Here is a 22,105-nt window from a genome sequence, read left to right as displayed (position 1 = left end):
AAGATTTTTTGTGATCCTACTTTCATGTAGATTGTCACCTGAAAAGACAACAATAATCAACGTTCTCTCTCTGTATCTGGTGAACAATTCAAATATAAATTGGATTTATAAGTAGGAAATATAAGTAGGATATATAAGCAGGTCTGTAGATGTTTCAATTAACAGACACTGCAGAATGATCTACTTTAATTAACTCTTTCATTCACACACATAACTAATATTTTCTACACCCAAATCTAAGATTAGGAACATGCTCATAAATGAGATTGCAGCTCATAACATATAACTCTTGTGCTTCCCAAATGCAGAAACTTGTACTATGATTTCACTACGAGCTGACATTCGGTATGCGAGTTCGGTTTCTGATCAGCAATGCTGATAGGAACAAATGAAGACTGGGAAACATTATAAGGTACAGACACTTTGCTTTATATACATCCAGAATTATGTGGCTATTCAGATAAATACAGATCCCCCATTAAAAATCATCAAAATAAACATTTATAGTGCCTACGGTAAAACATGTCCACAAAATTTCTCAACATCTGAGGGTTTTTTTTACATTCTGTATAGTGTTTTTTATATAACAAGCAAATGCACAAATGGTCTTGTAGACCTTACTATGGTGACTGAGGCTTTCACAAACATCACCTCTGAAAACATGAGCCTATGAATAAACATTTGCCAATGAACTGCTGGAGTTCAGCCGTTAGACTGTGTTATTTATACATTACATACACAAAAACAAAATTTTCTGCTTTTAAAAAATATTTTTAAGTGACCTTCACAAAGTGCAGGTTACTAATTAGCTGCAAAAGCTCTTTATAATGAAACATTTTACAAGGCCACGTAGCACAATACAAGTAATGAAATTCACTCACTTTTATTTTTTAGTTAAATAATTGCTTTGCACTTTCCCTTTTTGTAAGAGGCAAGCTTCTCAGTGGCAATACATACGACAGTTCATTTACTAAATTATCACAGGCAACTTAGTTATTTACAAAAATCAAACAATTCACAATTAGTATTTTGGAAAGTACCCAGAGTCATTGGCGTTTTTGAGTTTCAGTATGTTAGGTCAATTGAGACTTTGTAACATTATTATCAACGTTATTATTGATTCTTGACATTTTGATGCATTGGCAAGAAAACATTTGGGGAAGTTTCTTCTTTCTCACCCTTAATATTGAACCACCGAGATGGTTTAACTCGAACTTCCCTTTACAGCTCCCGATTAAAGGAGATGTCTCTATTGCATACTAGAGTCAATTATTATTTTGCTTACAAAACAATATTGATGTTAGCAGCAATACGTTGGTTGTGAAGTGCTTTGGAGCATTTAGAAAATATGAAAGGTGCTATAGTATGCAAGTCTTTTTTAAAAGATACAAGTTATAACCAAAAGTCCATTCTATTGTCTGCAGAGTAAAAGAAGCTCAATTTCTTTTTTTTGGATTAAATTTAAAAACAAATTCAGGAAGTAATTAGAAGATGTCCTAACCCTCTATTATGTAATCTTTTAATAAATGTTGGACATTTTGATATATTTCGTTTTGCTGGTCCAGGTGATGGCAATGTCCAGAAACTGGATTAGGACTGCAGTCATGTAATTCCAGAGAGATGTTGTCAAAGTCTATTTAGCAGAGTATGAAATAGTCAAATACAATGCATGCAAAACTGCTCCATCTCTGCATAAACAAGCTTTAAAAAAAAATTAACATAGAAGCAGAATGCTTAATTTAATTGAAGATTATGACATTTTAAACTTAATGGTACCTTGGACCTATTTTTTTCTTTAAACACTGAAATGATAATTGCCTTTATCCTTTCCTCAAACAATAGATTTACAAAACCACATATTGTTTTGAAGAATTCAGTGCTAACGGGTAATTGTAGTTGTTTAGCCACCACTCACTGAATATTGAGCCCACTCACTGAATATAGCGCCCCTTATAAATCAGTGATAAATTTTCATGTCTCCATGATACCAGGGATTTGAAGTGAGAAACAACTTCTTCTGTCGTGTTAATCTTTTTGGATTAAGTTCTTTGGCTGATATTATTGTCTATCCCTTTTCTTACACATCGAGATCAGAATATATTCAAAAATGCCATGATTTAATTGCAACTGTATGAACAGTTTTAGTTAACATGCTTCCAGGTTGCAAGTTGATCTGCCTTCCACTGTGTGTCAAATGGAAATGTATTGGCATTGGAACCTTATTAAATACATCCTCCTGACTTGAATAAATCTCCTGCCCTTATCTTCCATCGATTGAAAGGTATGATAATGGCGTTGGCATGTTCTTTTTTTTTATTGCATACTCTTGGGAAATATGCAAATATGCTTACCTTTTTTTTTAAATCTCTGAGCGTGTCATCATCATTTATCATGCAAAGTGAACAAATCCACCTTGTAACCTAAATTAATTAGTTGAATATATAAACTGTACACTGCTAACTATACAATCCTGAAAAACCTTTGAAGTGGATTGATAGTTAATTTTGGCTCAAAAGCAAGAAAGGTGACTTCTTTAAGAAGATTTACTGTTATTGTCGGGTAGGTTTTTTTTGTGTAATAAAACGGTCTACTGTTAAGGAATCTGAGTTCTTTATATTATATATTTTCAAACATTCTACGGAACTGTGGCAATTATCGGGGAGCAAAAAAATACAAGAAAACTTTTCTCACTATCGGTGTAAGGCAACACTGACTTAACACACCGCGCATCAACACAACAGACATTATTTACATTTCAGAGACAAAATGGCTATCTTCATTGATGTTCTATCCTGGGTCAAGCTCACACCTCACCAAACTTCTGTAAAATGTAAATAAAAATGATTTAATCTGTACAGCAATTATGTTACAAAGAATTTTTCACTAGTTGATTCACATTTCTACCTCTTTCGCAATTGATTACATACATATGTGGTTATCAACGCACTATTTCTCCTGTCCCACTGAGTACTCCAGCACTTTGTGTCTACCTTCGATTTAAACCAGCATCTGCAGTTCTTTCCTACACCATTTCTCCAAATATATTGAAGATCGGGGTACTGATTGTGAATGATCAGCCATGATCACATTGAATGGCGAGGCTGGCTCGAAGGGCCGATTGGCCTACTCCTGCACCTATTGTCTATTGTCTAAACCTTGGAGAATGAGGAGGAAGAGGATACAGCTGAGGACTCTTTATTGTCTGTCACTGACAGTTTTGTGTAGAATGGAGCTCAATGAAAGATTAGGATCAATACTGACCTCAACAATGCAAATTCCTGAACATCCAGCTAAATGATCTTGTGCTGACAATACCATGAGTATAAGTTATTTATTCTTGCTTATTTTTTATTTAGGTTATTAAGAAAAAAGATGGTTTGGTAATTTGAAAGCAGTGAACTGGTTTCGTGGTGAACTCATCTCAGCATTTGGAACATCAGTGCTGGGAAGCTCAAGATATGTGGAATAAAATCAATGATGTAAATGTTGTGATTGAATTCCTTGGGGTAGATGTCTTTATATGTAGCATAAAATATCAATTTCAGTATGGTAAATGGAACTGAATATCCAGTTTTTAGCATAACTTTTTGGCTGGTTGGATAACCACCTGCTTTGCGCTGTCTTTCAAATAAAATCTCCACCCCTTATACTTTATTCTGAATTAAATGTTATTATTGGGCAGTTTGGGGACAGGTACAACATGGATTAAATATGGACTAAATGTCACTCTTTTCTGCCCTCCCTGTTATGTTTCATCCACACCAGAACACTCATATTGTTCATTCTTACGAGGTTCTGGGATTAATAAGAACTCAGAATCAACGCTGCGCTGGGTTTCAATTCAGGTGCCGGAGTAGAAACGGTAATGTTTGACTTCATTAATTTCACCCAGTCCTTGCAGAGGTAACATGGGGAATTTGATGATGTTGGTGGTTTAGGTTGAGGTTTATTACTGTCACATGTACTGCACCAAGGCACAGTGAAAAAACTTTGTTTTGCATGCTATCCAAACAGATCAGATATACCATACATAAATACAATCAAGACAAACTCAAGTACAATGGATAGAGGAAATGGGAAGATAGTGTTGAATCTAGTTCTCAGCATTCTAGCATCAGTATCATACACAAAGTTCAATGTCCACAATGGGATAGAGGTGAATCAGACAGTAACCTAGCTTATGGAATGATCATTAAGAGGCATGATAACCAAGGGGAAGAAGCTGTTCTTGAGTTTGGTGGTGCGCATTTTCAAGTTTCTATACTTTCTGGCCGACGAGAAGAGGGAGAAAAAAGGAATGATTGGGGTGGCATGTCTTTGATTATATTGGCTGTTTTCCCGAGGCAACTTGAAGCGTAGATGGAGTCAACAGTGGGAAATCTGGTCTGGGTGATGGACTGGACCACATCTTCATCTCTATGTAATTTCATGTGGTCCTGGGCAAAGCTGTTCCCGAATCAAGCTGTGATGCAACCCAACAGTATACTTTCTATGATTTATCTGTATTGTACCATTTCTCTCTTAGTTTTCACCAATGCAATGCTGTATACAGATTCTACGTTTTGCCTGGAGATGCTTCTGCTGTTTTTTTTAGTAAATGCTCTACCAGATAATGATTTTAAAGCACAATTGGGAATTCGAATAACAGATCATTGGGAACAGGCAATTTAAAAAAAATGCTGTTGACAATTGTAGTGTATTAGTGGATATTATATTTAAGGAAAATAATAACATTTACTTGATGTAATAATTCCACTGTTTGAGGAGATAGGCTTTGTTCAAAGGTGCTAAGTATTTGCCTGCCAATTATCAACCTACTGTACATTTTACACACATTCATGTGTTTAATATTTCCTGATTCAGTTACTCCAATGCCCCCTCACTAACCTCCCACCGTCCACTCTCCATAAACAATAAACATGCCCAACACATTCTAACTTGCACCATCTCATTCAACCATCACCCGTGTGTTCTTTGGGCTACACTGATACCTATTGCAATAGTTTCGCAGATTTTAAGCTTTTATCCTTGAGCTCATATCTAGCCAAGGTTAAGGATTGTGAATTGTCTCTCTGAGTTTAAGCTACCACCTCAACCTGAAGCTTTTGCCACAAACCCCCATCCTAACCCAAATCTATATGAGAAAACTTGTGTTCAATAGGCTGGGAAGTGAGGGTGGTTTTCTCTGTCTCCGGTGGAGTCACAGGTAATTCATTGACAACCCCTACCAGATCCCTGCGTACAACTCCAAAAAAACATTGCAGTGCGGAGAGAGTCCTAGGTGCCAGCGACAACCAGTTGCAATGCAGATTCACGTTTTTATATTGGTATAAAAAAAAACGTAATCATAATGGATCCAGTTGGTTAGTCCACGCTTCCAACCTGGCGTTTAAATTGTGTAACAGTGCGTTGGAATATCCATTGTCACAGCAAGGCTCCGCTATTAAAAGGGGGAGGGGGGTTCTTTTGGAAAATGGATTGTGATGTTAATTCAATGAAGCTGCAATTTCCAAATATGTATTTTAAGCAAATGATTCGTCTATTTTCGTGTTATAATTATGTACATTTACGCAAAATGTTCCCCACCTATCCGGCGAAAATTGTAGACACAAGACGCTGCAGATGCTGGAATCTTAAGCAAAACACAAAGTACTCTTGGAAGTCAATGGGTCAGGCAGTACCTGGGGAAGGAATGGATTGGTGACTCCAGTTTGAAGAAGGTTCCTGACCCGAAACGTCGCCTGTCGATTCCCTCCTCGGATGCTGTCTGACCCAGTGAGTTCCTCCAACACTTTCTATTTTGCTGTTAATAATTATGTTGGGTTTCTGTTGGTGTGGTTAATATCAACCTTGATCAAGGAGTAGCGGAATAAAGTCACAATTTACGGTATTTTGGTGTATGTGGTAAACAGCCTGATTCTGAACACTGTGACTCAGCTGGTGGAGCGGGCTGGACCCTGACCTCGAGTGTGGAAAGTGCCCTGCCTCCCTGTAACCGCGTGGGTTTCCTCCAGGTGTTCCAGTTTCCTCCCACATACCAAAGACGTGCGGGTTTGCGGGTTAATTTGCCTCAGTGAATTGCCCCTAGCGTGCAGGGAGTGAATGAGAAAGTGGGTAGTAGAATAGAACAAGTGCGAACGGGTGATCAGTGCTCGGGTTAGACTCGGTGGGCCGTAGGACCTGTTTCAACGCTGTATCTCTAAACCAAAGTAAAATAAACGTGATTTGTCGGAATGCAGAAGTTTCTTATTTGCAACGGCTTGTAATTCACACCGACCGAGAAAGAATAAAGGGCATGTCCCAGTTATTTGACAACGTCCTTCATTTCTAGCTAGCTAAATTACACCAATTGATCTTCTATCTCGGATTGACGTTTCTGGTGCTCCACAGTTGGATTAGAGATCGTAAATGTATTCCAAGGTAACACACCTTATCCATCATTCTTAATGCCAATGATATTTGCAGTGACCAGAACTATGGACTTCACTATAAAACCAAGATAATTCACCAGATTTCAGATGTAATTTTGTTTTATCAATAAATTGAAGAATACGTGTTCTGATGAACTTCAACCATAACCCACCCTCCCTTCGAGCGGCGCTACCCTCTGCTGCCTGCTGATTTCTTCTGTAACTGAGACGAAATTCGGGCGGCTAGGGTGGCAGCACTTGGAATCGAGTTCCGGGTGCTGTCTTCCAAACTCAGCTACATTTTTAAAAATGACTTTGGGACAGAACATTAAGAGTCGCGTTGTTAGTGCCCTTTAAAAATCAAAGGAAGAATTGTGAACGGTTGAAATTAACTCCCCTTTGCTCCCTCTGCCCACGTTTGGTTTATTTCTAGTGTAAAGAGCTGCCGATTATTTTATCAGGAGCTAATTCCGCGATCTTCCCAACTGAAATGTCTAAGCGCTAAGTTAATTTAGTCGGGCTGTTATGAAATTAATTATCTTCTGAAAGGACACTTATTAAAACTCGTTATTTAATTGTTTTAAAGAAAGTCCTGCACGCAATCTTTAAATGCAAGATTAGTTTAAAGTACTACCTGTAACATTGGTACTGGGCTATCTTTAATTTGAAGCTGGATTAATGATTTTTTTTTTCAGAAGAACCTGTTGGTTTTAGTTTTCCCCGTACAATATATGTGATAATTCCGTCTGATCATAGGACTCTGATATGCAATGAAGTTTCACGTTCGCACTCGCTTTTAAAGCATCTTGCCAAAGCTGGCAAAACATCTAGCTCGTCTTAGATTCATTCATGTCTTGCGTTGTGGTAAGTCTTCATTTCGAAGCGTGTATTTCCCCCGTCCTATTGGTTTTCAGTTCGGTAAGCTGTCAAGCCCCAGAGAGGCAGCATGCTGCTTAGCCCGTAGCCGGAGGTTTTCAATGCTAGTGGTTTTGCTGTTGAGATTAGGCAGGGCGCTCGATGCCTGCAGAATGGGATTGGACCACACTTGCTGGGCGTGCGACAGCGACTGATAGTAGGACTGGCAGTGGAGAGAGCTGATGGGAGCCACGTTCATGTTCATGCCGAGGTATGGCATAGCCGGCGGGCTGCCCATGTCAAAGGAAGAGTAGTGGACGAGGTTGTTGGTCGCTGCCATGTGCTGACGGAACTGCTCTTGGAGTCGGAACAGGCTCAGCGGAGATGAGGAGTAAGAGTGGGTTTGTACCACGTTACTCCCACTGCTGGAAGCGGGTGTCCCTGTCGTGTTGATTGGTGAATCTAATGGAGACAATGAACACAGTACAGATTAAGCGTGCAGATAGGAAATGCAGATGCTGGTATAAAGGCGACGATAGACACGAAGTGCTGGAGTAACTCAGCGGGTCAGGCAGCATCTCTGAAGAAAAAGGTCTGAAAAAGGGTCCCGAGTCCCGACCCGAAACGTCAGACCTCCGTTTTTTCCCCCCAGAGATGCTGCCTGATCCGCTGAGTCACTCCAGCACTTTGTGTCTGTCTACAGAACAGATTAAGTTGGAGTATAACTTTTTCTTCTGTGCGCAAACAGTCGGTTTAATGGTGTGTTGCAGCGAAAACTACGCGTAGGTAGTTGTGCCCAAACTCCAGCTGTTGCCCTACAGTAACATTCTAATCGTTGAACTGTAATACCTTAACGTGTAATACTTTAACACCATAACGTGGGCGGCATTGTTGGACAGCCGACGCGGTAGAGTTGCTGGTTTGCAGCGCAAGAGACCCTGGTCTGATCCTATTGTCTGTACGGAGTCTTTACCTTTATTATATTGTTTCAATAGACAATAGGTGCACGAGTAGGCCATTTGGCCCTTCGAGCCAGCACCACCATTCAATGTGATCATGGCTGATCATTCTCAATCAGTACCCCGTTCCTGCCTTCTCCCCATACCCCCTGACTCCGCTATCCTTAAGAGCTCTATCTATTTCTCTCTTGAATGTATTCAGAGACTTGGTCTCCACTGCCTTCTGAGGCAGTGAATTCCACAGATTTACAACTCTCTGACTGAAAAAGCTTTTCCTCATCTCCGTTCTAAATGGCCTACCCCTTATTCTTAAACTGTGGCCCCTGGTTCTGGACTCCCCCAACATTGGGAACATGTTTCCTGCCTCTAACGTGTCCAACCCCTTAATAATCTTACATTTCATATATTAATAATTTCATATTCTGTTGTACTGCTGCAAATAAGTTAATTGTTCTGTGCAATTCACCCTATGTGTGAAAAAGTTCCCTCTCAGGTTCCCATTAAATCTCTTCCTCCACCTTAAACTTATGTTCTCTGTTTTTTGATTCCCCTGCGTTGGGCAAGAGACTCCGTGAGTCCACCCGATCTACGTCAAGGGATGGTGTTGGTGGTTATTAATCTGGGTATGAGAATTGGGTCGATGCTGGCTGAAGTATCCGGAAAGATTTATCGGTATGTACAAGCAAAATGTTGGTTGACGGGGAAGATTACCACTCGAACCTAAATCAAAGATTGTCCAAGTCAGACGGCTTTAAGTTGTTCCACATTCTGGTCTGTGGTGATGTGGAATTAATTCGAACACCGCACTGTGCAAAATGCACCTGGAAGCCGCAAAATCACATCAGTTTGTAGTCAAACAAAGAAGTCATCAGCTCTGACAACTCTTTGATTCATTCGTCTGCATTTGAAACCTGACGAGCTGTCAGAACAACTAATCATTGGAAATAAGATCTTTATCTGATCAAATCCAACGTGACACCGACGCCAGAAGGTTGAGCGGAAAATCCCATCCAAACGTTTTCACCCTTCCACTTCATTAGCGGGGATTTTGAACAATTGAAGTGCCGAGCTCTTCAACATCTTGGGGGACGCGAGAGAGCAGCAGAGGATGCTGATTGACCGCAGACAAGAGGGAAAGTATTGATTTGAGGAAGGCTAACGGGGTCACAACCAAACAGGACAGTCATCAAAGAAAGATATTCTCCCTCCGTGGATACTAGTTCACGTAAATACAGAACATAGAAAATAGGAGTAGGCCATTCGGCCCTTCGAGCCAACAGCGCCATTCAATATGATCATGGCTGATCATCCAAAAATCAGTACCCCATTCTTGGTTTTACCCCATATCCCTTGATTCCGTTAGCCATAAGAGCTAAATCTAACTCTCTCTTGAAAACATCCAGTGAATTGAATTGTAAAATTCAATTGAATGTAAAATGTAAAAAATGTAAAATGAAGAAACTGCAGATGCAGGTTTAAATCGAAGATAGACACAAAATGCAGGAGTAACTCAGCGGGACATGCAGCATCGCTGGAGAAAGGGAATGGGTGACGTTTCAGGCCGAGAGTCTGAAGAATGGTCTCAACCCGAAATGTCACCCATTCCTTCTCTCCAGAGATGCTGCATGTCCTGCCGAGTTACTCCAGCATTTTGTGTCTGTCTATCTTCCAGTTCGCGTAAATCTGGTCGTGTTCAATCACCAATCAAGACATGTTTTTCACAAGATGAACAAGCGACTGTCCCATGGAACCTAAAGTTCATGTTTACACTTTGTAATTTAATTCTTGAAACAAAAAGGTTTTTTTCCCCTTTCACCGCTCTTGGTGCTTTTCATCTGACCCATAGGTACTTGATATTGGATCAGAGGAAATGTTCCCCTTTTCATTCTTTCATTTCATTCTTTCCTCGCTCCCAACCTCAAAACATGTCCCATTCTGACCTATTTCCCTAAGTGTTGGACAATGGGCATGCTATCATCCTCCCATACACGTTCTGGAGGGGTGTCTTGCACAAGTTAAAATACATTTGAGTAGGAAGCATTGAGCATTGTGGGTGACCCCTCCCTCCCCTCCAACAGCCTCTTCACCCTCCTGCCTTCAGGGAGAAGGTTTCGCAGCCTGAGGTCGAGCACCACCCGACTAAAGAACAGTTTTTTCCACCAGGCTGTCAGGATGCTGAACTCTCTCCCCTCCCTCCCTCCTCTCTCCCCTGCCCCCATTGGACTTGGACTTTAACACCCCACACACACGCACATCCAGCACCAGACATTTTTTTTTAACGCTGCTATGGACAGGCTTTGCACTACTGTTCATTATTTTTTTATTGTAATATATTCATCTTCATCTTTTTTCCATTGAAGTGACTATATTTTATATTGATTGTTGTTTGCTGTGCCTTTTTAATTTTAACTTAATTTAATGCACTTTATTCCTCGGGATTGTGGGAAACGGTATTTCGATTTTCTGTCTGTGTAAACTAACTGGAAATTGACAATAAAGTTGACTTTGACTTGACTTTGACTTGATACCGATGACAGACACAAAATGCTGGAGTAACTCAGCGGGTCAGTCGGCATTCAGATCTTCTTCGGAAGAAGGGTTCCGACCCAAAACGTCACCTATTCATATTCTCCTTAAATACAGTTGGACGGGTACATGGATAGGAAAGGTTGAGAGGCATTCGGGCCAAACGCGGACAGGTGAGACTTGTGTAGATGGGGCATCTTGGTCGGCATGGGCAAGTTTGGCAGAAGGGCCTGCTTCCACGCTGTGCTATTCTATGACTCTGTTATGTTTGACTGAACAGGAAACAATAACGCCTGGGGAGACATAACCCTGTGAATAGTTCGTTTGTTCGAACGATTATTGAATAAGAAGGATTATCCAGGAATGACTCCAGATCTCTCTGACTGTGGTTCGACTTTGATCGGAGACATGGCCTTGACTTCTAGAATCAGTTTTTTTAAAAAAATAGTGAGCGAAGTAAGGCCATTTCGGAAGAATGTGTGGACAGTCTGGATAAATTCCAATGCCCGCCAACATCGTGCCTTGCACTTTAAATGACACACACCTTTGTAATCATGACGTAGTCAGTTTGGAGAACCTCACGCGTGGGAGTGCTATCTCACTTTTGAACAGATTAGTTCCAACCAGGAGGACGAGTATTTAATTCATAGAAAGTCCATCTCTAAGCAGCTCGGAGTAATAAGCGAATCCAGGACTGACATAGGCGGCACAAAGGTGTAGCCGGGAGAACTGCTGCCTTGCAGTGCCGGAGATCAGGGTTGGGTCCTGATCTCGGATACTGTCTGTGTGGAGTTTGCATGTTCTCCCTGTGACCCTCGTGGGGTTTCCTCTGGGTGCTCCGGTTTCATCCCACATCCCAAAGACGTGCGGGTTTGTAGGTTAATTGGCCTCTGTAAATTGCCCCGAGTTTGTCGGGAGTGGAGGAGAAAGTGGAAACTGGTGTGAACGGGCGATCGATGGTTTCCCTGATGCATCTCCAAACTAAATTAAACACGACTTGGCGGAATGCAGAAGTTTCTTATTTGCAACAGCTAGTAGTTTACACTGACCAAGAAATTTAGGTTAGTTTAGTTTAAAGATAGAGCTTGGAAACTGGCCCTTCGGTCCACGAAGTGCGCGCCCGTTCACCAGCTCTAGGTTATCCCAGTTTCGCATCCTACACACTAAGGGCAATTCACAGAAGCCAATCAAACAACCAACCAACCAACCAATCTGCAAGCGTGTGAATGGAGAACCTGAGCAGCCAGAGAAAACTAAAGGATTTGTGAATTGACTACGTCATTCATTTCTAGCTTATAAAGTACATGGGTCAAAAGGCCCGTTTCCATGCTGTGCCTTCAATCAATCATTCAAAAACAATAGTTGCATTTTGAGTGGCCCCCCATTCCAAAGCAAGCATGTTCTATCGCAACGTTTAGCAGGCACTATCGCAACGTTCTATCGTAGGTTCTATCACAATGTTTAAGAAACATTATGGGCCAAATGCAGACAGGAGGGACTAGTGTAGGTGGGACATGTTGGCCATCATGGACAATAGACAAGAGGCAATAGACAATAGGTGCAGGAGTAGGCCATTCGGCCCTTCGAGCCAGCACCGCCATTCACTGTGATCATGGCTGAGCACCCACAATCAGTTCCCCGTTCCTGCCTTCTCCCCATATCCCTTGACTCCGCTATCTTTAGGAGCTCTATCTAACTCTCTCTTGAAAGTATCCAGAGAATCGGCCTCCACTGATTTCTGAGACAGAGAATTCCACAGATTCACAACTCTCTGGGTGAAAATGTTTTCCTCATCTCTGTTCTAAATGGCCTACCCCTTATTCTTAAGTATAAGAAAATAACTGCAGATGCTGGTACAAATCGATTTATTCACAAAATGCTGGAGTAACTCAGCAGGTCAGGCAGCATCTCGGGAGAGAAGGAATGGGTGACGTTTCAGGTCGAGACCCTTCTTCAGACTCAAGAAGAGAAGGGTTTCGACCCGAAAAGTCACCCATTCCTTCTCTCCCGAGATGCTGCCTGACCTGCTGAGTTACTCCAGCATTTTGTGAATAAACCCTTATTCTTAAACTGTGGCCCCTGGTTCTGGACTCCCCCAACATCGGGAACATGTTTCCTGCCTCTAGCTGCCTTATAAAAAACATAGCACAAAAAGTAAGGAAATTTGTGTTTGGTAGATTATTTCTTTGTTGTAACAATGCTTCTTGGCAATAAATCTTATACCGTTGGAAAGCCTGTTTATTTCCCTTTTAAATGGTGCCACATTTGTAAGGAACATGCATTTGTGGGATGAGCAGCAGAGCTGAGTATGTGGGTTGCGCCCATGAAAAATTTGCCAAATCTTCTCTGCCAATGCCAAACAGCTTATTCTGCTGTTGCTATTGACTCTTGTTGTGAGCTTCTGGTACCCCCAGGTGCTGACAATCAGGTGCCTGATTGGCACCTGATTGGCAGCATCTGTGAGCATGGGCCCTGCTACAGTGGTCAGTAGGTGTCTGCTCCAAGAATCGGCATGCCACGTTTGACTGATCTGGATAGGGCTTGTGCGATAGGGCAACTTCAAGCTGGTGTTCCGCAAAACCAAGTTGCGGCATTATTTGGAGTGAGCCCTAGTACCATCTCCAAAGTGAAGGCCAAGTTCCATATAACGGGGGATGTCAGAGACAGGCCGCGAAGTGGGCGTCCCAAGAAGACGACACCCGAAGAAGACCGTTTCCTCACCCAGTCAGCACTTAGGAACCGTAGGCTGTCTTCTACAGATTTGCAGTCAAGGTTTGCAGGACGATATGGCCGACGGCTCTCTGCCCAGACAATTCGGAACAGACTGCACGCAGCTGATCTCCAGTCTCATAGGGCTGCCAGGAGGCCTGCCATGACTGCCCTTCACCGTCAGGCCCGTTTGCGCTGGTGTCGGCAACACGTGCACTGGAACCTGAACATGTGGAGGAACGTTATGTTCAGCGATGAGTCCAGATTCTGCCTATGGCAGTTGGATCATAGGGTCAAAGTGTGGAGAAGACGCGGAGAACGCTATGCTGATTGCTGCACCGATAGAGTAACATCTTTTGGTGGAGGCTGTGTGATGGTGTGGGGCGGCATCTCCCTCACTGGAAAATGGAGGCTTGTCATCATTGGAGGCAATCTCAATGCAGAGAGATATCGAGATGAGATTCTGCAACCAGTGGCAATCCCATATCTCCACAGTCTGGAACCAAACTCTATCCTCCAAGATGACAATGCTCGCCCCCACAGAGCAGGGTTTCTCAGAGACTACCTCCAGAATTTGGGAGTGGAGAGGATGGAATGGCCTGCCAGCAGTCCTGACCTCAACCCCATTGAACACTTGTGGGATCAGCTTGGGCGTGCTGTTCGTGCCAGAGTGACCAACACAACCATGTTGGCTGACTTGCGACAAATGCTGGTTGAAGAATGGGATGCCATCCCACAACAGTGTGTGACCAGGCTGGTGTCCAGCATGAGGAGGAGGTGCCAGGCTGTTGTGGCTGTGTATGGTTCTTCCACACGCTACTGAGGCTCCTGTTTATTAAATGAATAAATTGTTAAATTGCCAATATGTCTTGTTTCTTCAGACTTCAATCATCCAATCCACCAAACAACACCGAACAAGAGTCAATGGCAGAATAAGCTGTTTGGCATTGGCAGAGAAGATTTGGCAGATTTTTCATGGGCACAACCCACATACTCAGCTCTGCTGCTCATCCCACAAATGCATGTTCCTTACAAATGTGGCACCATTTAAAAGGGAAATAAACAGGCTTTCCAACGGTATAAGATTTATTGCCAAGAAGCATTGTTACAACAAAGAAATAGTCTACCAAACACAAATTTCCTTACTTTTTGTGCTATGTTTATGTTTCAATAAGATCCCCTCTCATCCTTCTAAATTCCAATGTATACAAGCCCAGCCGCTCCATTCTTTCAAATTTGGAGACCAAAACCACACACAATACTCCAGGTGTGGTCTCACCATGGCCCTGTACAACTGCAGAAGGACCTCTTTGCTCCTATACTCAACTCCTCTTGTTATGAAGGCCAACATGCCATTAACTTTCTTCACTGCCTGCTGTACCTGCATGCTTACCTTCAGTGACTGATGTACAAGGATACCCAGATCTCGTTGTACTTCCCCTTTTCCTAACTTGACACCATTTAGATAATAATCTGCCTTCCTATTCTTGCCACCAAAGTGGATAACCTCACATTTATCCGCATTAAACTGCATCTGCCCACTCACCCAACCTGTCCAAGTCACCCTGCATCCTCATTTTTAATTTTTTTTAAATTAATCAAATATAAATAATCAAATCATAATCCCTTTCTAACACCACCCGGGTGCGGATGCAACCCTGGAAAAAGGGCAGGCAGCTGGCTCAGGCAGAGCTCTCTTCCACCTGGCACCATGAGTCACGGATAGCCAGCTTGGCCAGGCCCAGGAACAACCCAACCAGGACATCTTCGGCCCTACCCTCTCCCCTATGCACAGGGTGTCCAAAGATGAGGATGGTGGGTGAGAAATGCAGCCAGAAAGCAAGGAGCAGCCCCTTTAGATATTGGAACAGGGGCTGCAACCTCACACACTCCATGTACACGTGGAACACAGACTCACACACTTAATGTACACGTGGAACACAGACTCACACACTCCATGTACACGTGGTACACAGACTCACACACTCCATGTACACGTGGAACACAGACTCTTCCAGCCCGCAACAGTGGCAGGCGGTTGGTGAGTCTGTGAAGCCGGCATTCCCACAGCATCCTCCTCACAGTTCACACTGCCACCCAGCTTTGTGTCATCTGCAAATATGCTAATGTTACTTTTAATCCCTTCATCTAAATCATTAATGTATATTGTAATAGATGCGGTCCCAGCACCGAGCCTTGCGGTACCCCACTAGTCACTGCCTGCCATTCTGAAAGGGACCCGTTAATCCCTACTCTTTGTTTCCTGTCTGCCAACCAATTCGCTGTCAATGTCAGTACCCTACCCCCAATACCATGTGCTCTAGTTTTGCCCACAAATCTCCTATATGGGACATTATGAAAGGCTTTCTGAAAGTCCAGGTACACTACATCCACTGGCTCTCCCTCGTCCTGTTTCCTAGTTACATCCAGAAGAGTAGTCAAGCATGATTTCCCCTTCGTAAATCCAAGCTGACTCAGACCGATCCTGTTACTGCTATCCAAATGTGCCGCTATTTCATCTTTTATAATTGACGCCAGCATCTTCCCCACCCACCGATGTCAGGCTAATTGGTCTATAATTCCCTGTTTTCTCTCTCCCTCCTTTCTTAAAAAGTGGGACAACATTAGCTATGCTCCAATCCACAGGAACTGATCCTGAATCGAACGAACATTGGAAAATGATCACCAATACATCCAAGATTTCTAGAGCCACCTCCTTAAGTACCCTGGGATGCAGACCATCAAGCCCTGGGGATTTGACAGCCTTCAGTCCCATCAGTCTACCTAACACCATTTCCTGCCTAATGTGAATTTCCTTCAGTTCCTCCATCACCCTAAGTCCTCTGTCCCCTAGTGCATCTGGGAGATTGTTTGCGGCTTCCTTAGTGAAGACAGATCCAAAGTACCTGTTCAACTCATCTGCCATTTCCTTGTTCACCGTAATAAATTCACCTGTTTCTGTCTTCAAGGGACCCACATTTGTCTTAACTATTTTTTTCCTCTTCACATACCTAAAGAAGCATTTACTATGCTCCTTTATATTCTTAGCTAGCTTACCATCGTACCTCATCTATTTCTCCCTGTATTGCCTTTTCAGTTATTTTCTGTTGCACTTTAAAAGTTTCCCAATCCTCTGTCTTCCCGATCTTCTTTGCTATGTTATACTTCTCTTTTATTTTTATACTGTCCTTGACTTCCCTTGTCAGCCACGGTCGCCTCTTACTCCCCTTAGAATCATTCTTCCTTTTTGGAATGAACTGGTCCTGCACCTTCTGTATTATTCCCAGAAATACCTGCCATTGTTGTTCCACTGTCATTCCTGCTAGGGTCTCTTTCCAATCAAGTTTGGCCAGCTCCTCCCTCATGCCTCCATAGTCCCATTTGCTCAACTGCAATACTGACACTTCCGATTTTCCCTTCTCCCTCTCAAATTGTAGATTAAAACATCATATTTTGGTCACTACCTCCTAATGGCTCTTTACCTTGAGTTGTCCCTTATCAAATCCGGTTTGGGTCGAAGGGCCTGTTTCCACGCTATATGGCTCTATGATAATTCGCCTAATCCAGATACTTCAGTTCAATTGCTACACTCTCAACTTTAGGTGGAAACCACAAATTGAGAATTTGTGACATGGAAATGGATTGGAGGCGCAAGTACACGGAGCCACCTCATTCAGATGCTCCCTTCCCCCTCGCCCGTTCTCAATGACAACGAGGACGTCTCTATTTACCTGCTTTGGGACTTCCCCGTTTACAGGCCGTCGCTTTGCTGTCGGGACTGCAGCCCTTGTCCTGCTTGAGTTCCTCTGTCGGAGATTTAAACTCTCGCTCTCTCTCCGTCTGCTCTTCTGTCGATGATTCACTGTCTGACTGCTCGGCCGAGGTGACATTTAGCTCGATGTTAATCGGCTCGCCGCCAGCGCTGTGTGCCTCGCTGACTTCTGAGCAGCTCTGTGTCTCCGTGGCTGGTTTCTCGGATTTCGCTCCATCCTGGCTCATTTCGGCCTCTTTCTGTTTCTGCAGCTGCTCTTTCTGCAGACTGCGTTGCTTCTTTCGAAATTTAGCGCGCCGATTTTTAAACCACACCTACAGAAACATGAGCACAGAAATGGCCAGAGTTTGTTAACTGCTCAGCTTTGCGTGACGATTCGGCGTTCCCCATTAAAAACATATATCGGTGTAAATTGCATTGGAAACGGGAGCGATAAGGTCATAAGGTCGTAAGTGATAGGAGCAGAATTATGCCATTTGGGTCATTAAGTCTACTCCGCCCTTCAATCATGGCTGATCTATCTCTCCCTCCTCGCCCCATCCTCCTGCCTTCTCTCAAAACTCTTGGCAAACATACTAACCAAGAATCTATCCATACCTTAAAAATATCCATTGACTTAGTTCTCCACAGCCTTCTGTGGCAAATAATTCCACAGATTCACCACGGGATAGCGACTGGACACAGGGAAATGCAGATGCTGGAATCTTTTGCAAAACACCAAAGGCCAGAGGAACTCAGGCAGCTTCTGGCTAGGGAATGCTTGACCCACTAAGTTCCTCCGAGATAGCGACAGGAATGTAATGGGGCTTTTGAGGAAAATGGGTGTCCACAAGGAAGCAAGCTCGATGGGCCGAATGGCCTAATTCTGCTCCTATGTCTTATGGTCTAGGAGCACATAAGAGCACAGAGGCTGCCTTACAGCACCAGAGACCCGGGTTTGATCCAGACTGTGGGTGCTGTGTGTACGGAGTTTTTAGGTTCTCCCTGTGACAGCGTGGATTTTCTCCGGGTGCTCCGGTTTCCTCCTACATTCCAAAAACGAACAAGTTTGTTGGTAAATTGGCGTCGGTAAATCCGTAAATAGTCCCCAGTGTGTCGGATAGGGCGGGTGTGTGGTGTGATCGCTGGTCGGCGCGGACTTCGTGGGCCAAAGGGCTTGTTTCCATGCTGTGTCTCTAAAGTCTAACGTCTGTAGTCGAATGATTCCTGCTCCACACCACGGCAGAAATAATGTCAAACACGATACAAAAACAGTTTAAACTTCAAAAAGGGCCAGTCAATTAACAACTGAGACGAGGAGAAATATTTTTACTCAATGGAAGTTGAATCTGTGTAATTCTCCATCCTCGGGGTTTAGTCATCGATTGTATTCAGAACTGAACTGGATATATGGAGATACAAGAGATTACAGATGCCGGGGAATCTTATACTGGAGGAACTCAGCGGGCCAGGCAGCATCTGTGGAGGGAAATGGACAGACCACGTTTGGTGTAGGAAGGAACTGCAGACGTTGGTTTACACCGAAGGCAGACACCAAAAGATGGAGTAACTCAGCGGGTCAGTTCTGAAGAACGGTCTCGACCCGCAAAGTCACCTATTTTTCTCCAGAGATGCTAGATAGAGCTCTTAAGGATAGCGGAGTCAGGGGGGATGGGGAGAAAGCAGGAACGGGGTACTGATTGAGAATGATCAGCCATGATCACATTAAATGGCGGTGCTGGCTCGAAGGGCCGAATGGCCTACTCCTGCACCTATTGTCTATTGTCTATTGCATGAGCCGCTTGATTACGTTTCGTGTCGGAACGCTTCGGACTGATGAGATTACTGGATTGTGAAGGAATAAGGGGATGCGAGGAGCGTGCAGGACATTGCATCTTGAGGTAGGTCAGCCACAATCTTGTTGAATGCCTTGGCTATCTCGGGAGGCCTCAGAAGGCAGTGGAGGCCAAGCATTCAAGACAGAGCTGGATAGAGTTCTTAAGGATAGCGGAGTCAGGGGGTATGGGGAGAAGGCAGGAACGGGGTACTGATTGAGAATGATCAGCCATGATCACATTGAATGGCGGTGCTGGCTCGAAGGGCCGAATGGCCTCCTCCTGCACCTATTGTCTATTGTCTATTACCCTCCTCCCGATCCTATTGCTTACGTGCGTGTGCTTAACGATGGTGAAAATGGGCAGATTGTAACCAGGCTTCTAAAGCAGACGGAGTATTACAGCAGAAATGGGGCAGCTTTACCTGCACTCGAGCTTCGGGCAGGTTGGTGCACATGGCCAATCGCTCCCTCATCACCACATCGGGGTAGTGGGTTTTCTGGAAGGTCTTCTCCAGCGCCTCCAGTTGCTGGGCAGTGAAGGCGGTTCGGCTGCGGCGCTGCTTACGGTGCTGGGAGCCGTACCTTGCCTCGAGGATAATATCTTGAAATGCACAGCCGTTGGAGAAGAAAAACACAAACAGTTTAATTATTGGGAGAGGCGCGGTTTTAACAATCGTTCGCATTATTTACACCCCTTTACTGAGTTACTTTGACTTCATGTTGAGTTAAGCCCATGGCCCTCTGCTCTTTCCCAGATGGACGGATGTAGGGTTTAATATCCAACTCTTAACCTTGACAGGACCCACTCACATTCCAGGCACTCACTGGAGCACCAAAGGCTGAAGGAGACATATAGAAGTATACATTAGTGTCGTCTTGACCCATGGTGCATTCCACTCAGCAGGAATAGCCAAATTAAATCTACCCAAACATTCTAGGCCAAGTTGGAGAGGTAAAAAAAGAAAGCTTCACCTTTAACCCTCAAAGTGAATCTAAACAAAGAGAAGTTTAAGGCGAGGGGGGAAAGATTTAATAGGGAACTGAGGAATAGCTTTTTTACACAAAGGGTGGTGGGTGTATGGAATGAGCTGCCAGAGGAGGTAGTTGAGGAAGGTACTAACGCAACTTTTAAGAAGCATTTAAATTGGTACATGGATAGGGTAGGTTTAGAGTGATTATGGGCCTAACGCAGGCAGGTGGGACTAGTGCAGATTGGTCAATGTGGACAAGCATATAGATTCATAGAGAGATACAGCATGGAAACAGACCCTATGCCCAATGTTCTCATTGATATTAAGTGTCCATTTATATTAATTCTGCACTAATAGCACTTCCCGCATTCCCATCAACTTTCTGCTACTTTTACCTCTGAACTTCCTTCTGAGGGCAATGTACAGTGGTGAAGTAACCACCAAATGCTCTTTGGGATATCAGAGGAAAACCATGCTGTCACGGGGAGAGCGTGCAAACTCCACACAGACGAACACAAGAGATCAGGATTGAATACAGGTCACAGGATGTGGAAAGCAACAGCTTTACAAGCCAAGTTAAATGTGCTGCCCCTTCTATGCTTCTGCTACTGGTCCTGATGCCAGCACTGACATTATCAAAGCATATACATCACCAGACTCAGGAACAGATTCTTCCCCTCTATTATCAGGCATCTGAATGGCCCTTTCACAAGCTAGTGCACTGCCCAATTCACCTCTACCCCATTGTTGACATTGGACTTTGTCGATGAAACTGGCGCTCCACAATGCTGAGAACTATAATGCGCACTCTGTATTTTCCCATTTGTTTTTTTCTATTGTACTCGAGTTTGACCTGATTGCATTTATTATAGTATTAAATGATTTGACCGGATCTAAACCTAAACCACTTTAGTTTTCGAATATTTTGAAGTGTTAAGAAAAACTTAAATCTCAAAGAAACTGACATAAGTATCTTACCAGCCAGCCTCTCTGCCAGAGTCAGGGCATGGACAGATGGTCTGTAGTCAGGAGCGTGCTGTGCTTGTTGTGCTGCCTGCTGATGGAGATTATACATTGCACTCAGAGAGTTCATGGCATGAAGGGAATAACCATTGACCCCATAGTGTTGCATGGCGGCCAAACTCTGGGAGAAACAGCAAACAAACAAATGCATTAGTAAATGGTTAGAGTTATAAACTGTACTTAGTACACCGACACTGTCAATTATGTGCTATTATTGCTCAGTTTGCAAGGTAGAACATTCGCAATGTGCTGTGATGCAATGGGATATGATTCTCAAGATATTTTAGTATTGGTTTTGGGACTGATATCACACTGTTCAACATAAGTAACAAATTACAGAGGAAAGAAATTCACACAAATGAAAGCAGTCACAAATCAGTAAAAGTATGGAAACACAAGGGACTGCACATGCCGGAATCTGGAGCAAGTAATAAATGGAACTCATCGAGTCATGCAGCATCTGTGGAGGTAAAGAGATGTGCAATGTTTTGGGTCGAGACCCTGCATTAGTTCTCAGAGCAACAATGTCATTTGATGTGATTTCAATTTACTTAACATTTGAATCTTTTTGGGATCACATCTATGGTTGGCGATCTAAAACTCAAGCAATTAGGTCATGGCTAATTGCAGTACAAAAAGTTGACATGTCAGCATAATTGTATTTCACATGACACAAACATTATTAGTGGCTATGTTATCTCATCATTTGTGGCTAACTGGAAAAATGTGTTTCAATACTTTACTGCTCTTCTTTAAACACATTTCTGATGTCAGTCAATACAAATATTGCTCAGATATTATGTACAGGTAATTCTTGCTGCTAGGATCCTGTCTGTTCACTACATCAGTTTTTTTAATACCATCAGTGCACGGTCAAGCCAAAGTCGTTGATATCACAAATATACATAGGCTATTATGTCTGAACCAAAAAAATGATGTTAGTGGAGGAGCAAAACAGGAGTAAATTCTATACAATATAAGATGGCAAAGGTAGCTTTTGGTCCACAATGTTAAAATATTCAAATAATTGATTTTATACCACACATCATTGCTGATATGGGTTG

The 22,105-nt window shown here is 43.1% G+C and overlaps 1 protein-coding gene across 1 annotated transcript in view; it reads right to left on the bottom strand.

Annotated features, from left to right (window-relative positions):
- Positions 1-1,759: 1,759 nt before the first annotated feature.
- LOC144598333 (diencephalon/mesencephalon homeobox protein 1-like) overlaps positions 1,760-22,105 on the bottom strand; it is a 55,077-nt gene continuing 34,731 nt past the window's right edge. The window contains exons 2-5 of the mRNA XM_078408375.1: positions 20,997-21,162; positions 19,470-19,648; positions 17,191-17,545; positions 1,760-7,727 (exon numbers count right to left, since the gene is read on the bottom strand). Coding sequence (XP_078264501.1) covers positions 7,321-7,727; positions 17,191-17,545; positions 19,470-19,648; positions 20,997-21,150 — 1,095 coding nt within the window. The 5' untranslated portion in view covers positions 21,151-21,162 and the 3' untranslated portion in view covers positions 1,760-7,320. The remainder of the gene's footprint in view (positions 7,728-17,190; positions 17,546-19,469; positions 19,649-20,996; positions 21,163-22,105) is intronic.

This window comes from Rhinoraja longicauda, chromosome 11 (assembly GCF_053455715.1).
Source record: "Rhinoraja longicauda isolate Sanriku21f chromosome 11, sRhiLon1.1, whole genome shotgun sequence".
NCBI classification, from domain to species: Eukaryota; Metazoa; Chordata; class Chondrichthyes; order Rajiformes; family Arhynchobatidae; genus Rhinoraja; species Rhinoraja longicauda.
The sequence above is the reverse complement of the archived record's forward strand: the minus strand, read 5'-3'. Positions and strand labels throughout refer to the sequence as shown.